The sequence below is a fragment of the Aspergillus neoniger genome (assembly GCF_003184625.1).
Source record: "Aspergillus neoniger CBS 115656 unplaced genomic scaffold BO87scaffold_21, whole genome shotgun sequence".
Lineage (NCBI taxonomy): Eukaryota > Fungi > Ascomycota > Eurotiomycetes > Eurotiales > Aspergillaceae > Aspergillus > Aspergillus neoniger.
Window position 1 is genome coordinate 446,915 of NW_020291149.1, and position 7,164 is coordinate 454,078.

A 7,164-nucleotide genomic window follows, 5' to 3' on the forward strand; every position below is an offset into this window, starting at 1 on the left:
CGAGAAGCAGCACTAGTATTTCAAGGCAAGATGCAGGCCAACCTTAGGACTTCAGGAGTATGCCCCCGAAATGCCCAACTTGGGATCCAATCACGAGCGGTCAGAAGCTTACAGGGGGGAGCAAATTATCATGGAAACTCGACCAGTTGTTCCAACCGTGGAGCACGACTAGACTAGGCCGGTTATCGCAGGCAGGCTTGCATAGACTCGCACGGCATCCGAACGATGCCCAGTATAATCCACGAGGCATCAACATCGTCTAGGCTCAGTCTGCAGGAAGTTGCCAAAGGGGATAGGCTCGGAGGGTGCTATCGCAAGGCCGCCACCCACTCTGACACATACTCAGACGACCCATGATGTTATTTTTTCGGTGAAGCTAATATCGAGGGGTACGAAAACTCTCAAGATGGCCGCCAGGTCATCGTGGGGAAAGACTGGCGGACGGTGCTGTAGGTGGCCCTGTCGCGGCGGACGGGGCGCCTATCAGAAAACGGTGGGGACTACGCAGGAGCCAAGGGTAGACAGCAGCATCTTGTCCAAAAGGGAACTTGAGTGAGGCGAGAGGGTCCAGGACAAGGTGGATGAAGGGGATTGGCAGTGGTGGAGACGGCAGCTACCAAACGAAAAACAGACGCTGAAACCGCGACAGGTGCGTAGACCGGCGTCAAAGAAGGGATTGGGGGGAAATTCCCTTGACTTTCTTGAAGACCTAACCTAAATCATTGATTGTAACGACGGGCTCACTCGGCTAGGGCCCAGGATTGGACATCAGACAAACGCCTTGGGGATGTCGCCAATCACGAGGGAACAACGAACCGCATACGGGCATGTCAGCAAGCAGCCGTGTTGAGGAAAAATAATAGGGAGAGAAGGAGGGGAGCCACTGAGGGGCAAATCTGCTTGACCGATGGGGGGGTTTTGTTCCTGCTTCGGGCACATTTGCTGCTGTTAGTCGTCGGCCGGTGCGATCTGACCGCCAGATGTTCCTCCAGTCCGGCGATGCTGCGGCGTGGATCATTCCCTCCCGGCACGACAAAAAGAAAGGTATATTCCGTATAGGAGCATCTAGAATCAAGATTCTTTCCGGAAAATGACGAAGAAAAGGAGGTGAAAACCGTCATCATGGAGTTAGTTGGTGGTATAGGGTGATATCCGTTTCTCGCCGGAAGTGGATGGGATGGCTCATCAGCCAACAGCATCATCGGTGTTTGTAGCGTCGTCAAATGACTAGATGGATGATTGAGATGGTCCATTGGTTTCATGTACGGAGTTATCCATTCGAACCCAGTGGGCGATCCACTTGCTGCGATGGCTGCATGCCACGTCGAACAGGAGACTCCGTCCCCAGCCACCGGGACCACCCGATTGACCTGCCCATCAATACTGTTGCTAGTGCTACTTTGGGAGCGAGCAAAGACTCCCCTGACAAATTCCAAGAGCTCAAAGGTGTGAGTCAGCGATAGTCAGGATTCCCGTCTCTCACCCGAGAAGGAAGAGAGAAGAAAGACGAGGGAGAAAAGGATGGGAAGTATAGAGAGTATCGACAGAGAAAGAGAGAAAAGGGAAAGTGAGTCAAAAAGTCGGGGAGAGACACTGGCGGGGCCGGCCTCAGGCACAAACCCACTCTTCCCCTCCTCATCATGTGCAGCCCCTCCCTCTCCTTCTGTTCGCTGGGTTTCCCACTTGTTCTGCTTCTTTCCTGCTTCTAAGGTCACTCTCGTGCCTCCAGATGATTCCGACCATCCTCATGGTCCGACCGGTTCAAGTCATCTGGCCAATTGGCTCATTGGCACCATCACACAGTGAACGTCACCAGCGCAAGGGCCACCAGCTTCCATCTGAATTTCCGGGTCTCCAGGGAGCCCCTCTCCCTGTGGCTACGGGCATCTACGGCTGGGTCTACTACTGACAGGTATTCTACTCGATACTAGTGATCCGATCAGAGGACCATTTAGGATCATCAAAGTCTGTAAGGGAAGACAAAGGGGGGGAGGAAGTAGGATCGAGTATCTGGGCAGGGGCTGAACGGCGGGTGTCAGACCTCCGTGTCCATGGTTGTGCCTCGATGGTAAATGTATCTGGTGTATTCGTGCTGCTATATAGATAAGATCTCGCATGCGAGACTGCAACAAGTGTACAACACCCCGGATGGGGTGTTGCAGATTACAGTGATTAGATCACACCCACCTAGATATTTGGAAGAAAAGAACCCAGATCCTCGTCGAGGCATTCGAACCTGCAGAACTCAAAACAGAGGGATCTATCAGAAGAAACTGGGGGCCGGTGGGTCGTGCCGTGACACCTACCCACCGGCGCAGGCCCGCCGAAGCAAAGAGGGCCTGCCAGTTCATCACGGGGTCCAAATAAATGAGGCGATCTTAGTTTCCAGATATCGCATCCAGCAGTCTAGCGGCGACCGCGACGCGAGGCGCAAGAAAACAGACACGAAAACCCATCAAGACGTGCAGAGAACAGCAAGCGATGCAAATACACCCAAGGCAGAGAGAATACGCGAACAACGCGCGGAAGACAGGTTTGTCCCCGAGCTAGGACCCGCTGACCGTTTCTCGATCGTACCATTTCAGATGTATGGGCGCAAGGAAATTCGTCACCTCGTCAAGCTTTGGCCATTCCTGAGAAGCGGGATAGGAGCGTCCGAGGTCCTGCGCTCAGACAATGTCCCACACCTCCTCGGCGGCATGGCAGAACTTGCTGCATGCGACACTGGCACTCAAGCTGTAGTTACTGATGGAAATCGTGTCGTCCTTGAAGGAGTCGGCAAAGTCATCATGTCCCTTGGCCATGGCACCCACGAAGATACAGACGCTCTCCTTGGGGCCCAGCGATTCGATGTAGTCGCGAGTGCGCACCACGGGGGCTTCGAAACTGAGGGTCACCTTGCGGCAGTTGGGGGGAAGGTGGTCGGTGATGGGGTTCTTGATGACCTTCAGGAGCTTCTCCTGGGAGTTGGTGGAACGGATGGAGAGGCGGTGCAGCAGCTGCACCATCAAACCAGCGAATCGCTTGAAGGTACGAGGAATGCGCACGCTCGGGTTCACTTCGATCAAGACACCCTTGGCAGTGTGGATGAAGATCTGCAGCTTACCCGCCTTGTTCACGGGAGAGTCGAGCAGGGTGAGCAGGCACTAAGGAGCATTTATCATTAGCAACAAGCCACCAAACCATTGCTGGCTATCCCAGACAGAGCAACTAACCTGATGTGTGATATCCGGGCGAGCTTCACTGATATCCCGGTTCATCTTACGCATGACACCAATGTGCTCATCGCTGTTGAGCAGGGAGTACTTCTCATCACGACCGGAGCCATTGCGTCCGCTGGAAGCCCGGTAGGTTTCCAAGCTGGCATGGGAGAGAACGACAATCAGACGCTGGGTCTCCTTGTCATGAGCAGGGATGGGAGTGTGCTGTTCCGCAACGAGCTGGGGCAATTCGGGAGGCGGGCAGGATTGCGTCCCTGCAGGTTCAGTCGAGTCAGCAACCATTTTTGATGGTGATAGCAAAAAAAGACAAATCCACGCGGTCGGTTGAAGATTGTGAAGCTGAGATGAAGCTGGACACTGGGTGATGCGACAGACAGGGCGTATCACAGAGACAGAATAGGAAAAACGGTGATTGTGGAAGTGACAAACAACGTAGAAAGAATAGCGATGCAGGGAATTAACCCATCAGATGATGAATGATGAGTTTGCGAAGACAAAGAAAGACAGCCGTGAAGAAAAAGTAAGAGAGAGAAAAAAAAAAGGAATGTTGATCTCCCGCGTTGGCGATAAGAAAAATCAGGCGGGGAATAGCACGAGGTTGTCACCGGCTGTACATGAGATGACAGCAAGGCTGAGAAGTTTGGGGGGGAGAAAAGCAGGGAAACGCAGGGAAAAGCAGCGAGCGATTGAAGAGCGAACCGCGGGATTAAATTGCAATTGGGGGGAGGGAACGTACTGGCACGCTTTCTCTTCCCGGCAACCTGGATAGGATCCGACATGATGCGAATTGATTGATGGGTGATGGTGCAAGATTATAGAGGAATCCCGAAGCAGAGCTTTTCTCAATCCTTGGAATTATACCTGCAACTATATTCCTCTCTTGGAATGTTGCTGGTTGAGATTAATGGGGAATTGAGACCGCAACGGAGGTTTGGGGAAGTGGAAAAAAGGTAAAGCGAGGAAAAGTACGAGAGGAAAAAAAAAGATGGGAAAACGAAGGCGGCGATGAAGAAGGAGACTAGGCTCAACGGGAGTTTATAATAAAACGATGGTGTGAGCAGCAAAGCAATAGTTTTTCAATTTTCCTTTTTTTCCTTTTTTTCCTTTTTTTTCTTTTTAATATTCTTTCTGCCCCCTTCCTTCTTATTCTCTCTGACAGTGTCTCTCACGTTATCGCAATGCAGATTCCCCTCACTTGAAGGGCAGAAGAATGGGCGAAAAATCAAAGACCAGAAAAAAAGTCCCCGAGAGCGACAGAAGACAGCAGTAGCAGTCAGTAGCAGCAGCAGCGCCGGGGTAATCCATTGGTGGCAGTTTGGGGGCTGGCCGCCCGGCGGAGTTTCGGGATGGAAAAACAATGCAGAAATCTCGTCTTGGTTCCAAACTCTCTTTTGCTAGTGTCATTTCCCGGTTCCATACATTTCGGTCCAGCCATCCAGCAACCCAAGGACAGCTAGCTACCTATGATACTGATAGATATAGCATATGCCTGTAAACAACTCTATGTAGGTATTGACTTACTGGGATAGTAGTAGTGGAATGTGGGAAATCAGTCCCAGTGGACGAACAAGTTGCAGGATGTGCCCGCCGGGTCATCCATGCATTTGATGGATTCCTTCCTTCTCATGGGCTAAAGTCTCAACTAGAACATGGCTTGGTCCAATGACCTGAGATTATCGTGTAATCTCCGATCAGCAATGCATTGGATCGGTGCATTCCTCTCCCTGTCATCATTGGTCTGCTTTGCTTTTCTTCACGCCAGATTCGCATCCGTCAGCCTCGTTAGCTTCCTTCACTCGGGGTTTGAGTGTGTGATTAGATGAAGGGTGAGTTAGTGAGTGAGTGACTCGGGAATAGTAAGTAGTCACCTGCTAACCACCATGGCCTCTCTGTCTCGTACTCGGATTAAATAGACGGATCACTGGCTCGGTTCCTGATCTCAAAACCCGTTAACGAGTTAGTTACTCCTTCAGGAAGTGTCACTAGCTAGCTAACTAATTAACTAGTTGATTGTCTTACTCCGTGTCTTACTCAGATGTAAGACTCATTTACTAACTAACAATACGGCTCGCAACGCCCTTCCTCCTTTCCCCGTCACCTCCTGAACTCTTCATCAAGCATCTATCGGATTAACCCCCCCCCCCAGCATGGCAGTATCTCCGGATTCCTGGCCCATGCCCACCTTTGCAGAAGATACCCTCGTACACAGTACCCTGAAGTGTAACACTCCCGGTTACACAGAGGCGTGACTGCCGGGCCACTGTGTGCTCCAAGTAGCCTCTAGAAAAGACATCATTGTTCTACCGATGACAGCTTGTCGCGTCGGCATCTGGCCAGTTTGTAACAGTAGTACAGTCGTTTGATGAGAAGCCGGTTGTCGTGCCCCGCCTCGGATCTGTCCATCTACATCCGATTTGACTTCATCTACTTGGTTTGGGGGTACGCAGCAGCTGCAGCAGTTGTACTATCTATCTAGTCAATTGGGAGGGATGGAGGAATGCAACTCTCTGTACAGGTTCAAACGAATTGGAAGCAATCAGAGGCGTTGGATCTACCATCCACTGACAAACCCCTCACAGGACGGGAGGCGAAAGGTGACAAGTCTTGCCTTGGAAGAGGGACAGTGAGAAGATTGATAAAAAAAGCAAATAAGCTACCTAGATGGATGATCCGCGTTCTCATGATCGGTCCTCACGATCGGCATCTTCGATCCGGCTGTCAGTGATTTGCTTTGACTTGGAGTGACTTGCTTTGGATTGTTGGCTATTTGGCCAGTCTAGGCTGCGATGACATAAAGACACATCATGTAAGGACCTAAAAAGACAACCCACCCCCCATGTGGTGTGACAGCTGGCCTGGAGCAGCCCAAGAATGGATCACATAGCCATTTTCAGACAAGGAAAGAGACAAAAAGGCAGAAACAGAGGAGAGGGGGAGGGATAGAGAGAGGCCACCGATGTGTTAAGTAGATCAAGATCAGCCGGGAGCCCTGTGTAGCCATCACATCCAATCCCGGAACAAAACTGAAGACCCGAGCTGCAAGTCAATTGCCGGCAAGGCAGTGCCAGAACATGGCTGTGGCCCAGTAAGGCATCAGTGTTGGTTCGTTTGTTCAGCAAGGGCGAGGTTGGGGGAGCGATAAGACCAGACAGAAAAAGAAAAAGAGTCAGAGAAAGACTGAGAATGGCGCTTGTTTCCAGTCGATCTGGTGGAATTTGCCTCACACCATTAGTAGGGTTGTTAACGATGGATGCATTGTGTATGTACGGAGTACGGAGACTCACTACTCATCAAATACTTCTAGTATACTATGTGGAGTTGGGAGAATAGACGAACGGGGAGATGCACGAATGGAAAAATGGGATGGATCAAATTTAGTTTTATTTAATCTTGTACATCATCACCAGGAGAGGGAAGATGAAGTGACGAGGCTGGCCACCTCAGCTGCCACCGACTTGTTCATACATACGGGAAGAGTCCACTACTCAGGAGTGGTGTTGCACCACAGAGTCTGGTTGGTTGGGGGCTCATGATATAAGGAGGCGAAGTACGGGACGGCAGAATGAATGAGTCGATGGCACAGCATCGAAACTGGGAACCTTTACTCATAAAGTAAGCTCATTCTCTCGTTCGTCCAGTAACAGCTGGGGCGTTTGTGATTTGAATCTTTCATCTGCTTCAAGTTTCTTTGGCTGCCAGTGAGTGTGGGTGTTCCACACGTATCACCTTGTTCAAGTACTTTTCACTAGTATTCGGAGGTGGTTGGTGGTTCTGAATGAATGAACATTCATTCATGACTCTGTTGTTGCATCCTGCGGACACGACGCCACCGTGGGTTATTTTCATCATTGCTAGTTATATAGCTGGGATGTGGGGGGGAGCAGCATCATCATCATCATCAGCTTAGAGCTTGCTGATACACGGGAATATCAAATTATTATAA

The 7,164-nt window shown here is 50.8% G+C and overlaps 3 protein-coding genes across 3 annotated transcripts in view; 2 read left to right on the plus strand and 1 right to left on the minus strand.

The window, feature by feature from the left end:
* Positions 1-59: 59 nt before the first annotated feature.
* On the plus strand, positions 60-1,463 carry BO87DRAFT_398087 (uncharacterized protein; the record flags this gene model as incomplete). Its single annotated transcript, XM_025625352.1, has 10 exons — positions 60-99; positions 178-181; positions 277-358; positions 388-389; positions 434-493; positions 588-649; positions 760-829; positions 864-1,044; positions 1,145-1,206; positions 1,289-1,463. The coding sequence occupies 10 exons, from the start codon at positions 60-62 to the stop codon at positions 1,461-1,463; spliced, it is 738 nt and encodes a 245-aa protein (XP_025478585.1).
* A 1,206-nt stretch (positions 1,464-2,669) lies between these two features.
* Positions 2,670-3,503, minus strand: BO87DRAFT_311542 (18S rRNA pseudouridine methyltransferase; the record flags this gene model as incomplete). Its single annotated transcript, XM_025619549.1, has 2 exons — positions 2,670-3,146; positions 3,216-3,503. 2 exons carry the CDS (start codon positions 3,501-3,503, stop codon positions 2,670-2,672), a joined length of 765 nt encoding a protein of 254 aa, XP_025478586.1.
* A 3,163-nt stretch (positions 3,504-6,666) lies between these two features.
* The window catches only part of BO87DRAFT_407733 (ESCO family N-acetyltransferase), a gene marked incomplete at its 3' end in the record, with an annotated part of 2,292 nt that continues 1,794 nt past the window's right edge, over positions 6,667-7,164 (plus strand). Inside the window, exon 1 of the mRNA XM_025626100.1 lies at positions 6,667-7,075. Coding sequence (XP_025478587.1) covers positions 6,997-7,075 — 79 coding nt within the window. The 5' untranslated portion in view covers positions 6,667-6,996. The remainder of the gene's footprint in view (positions 7,076-7,164) is intronic.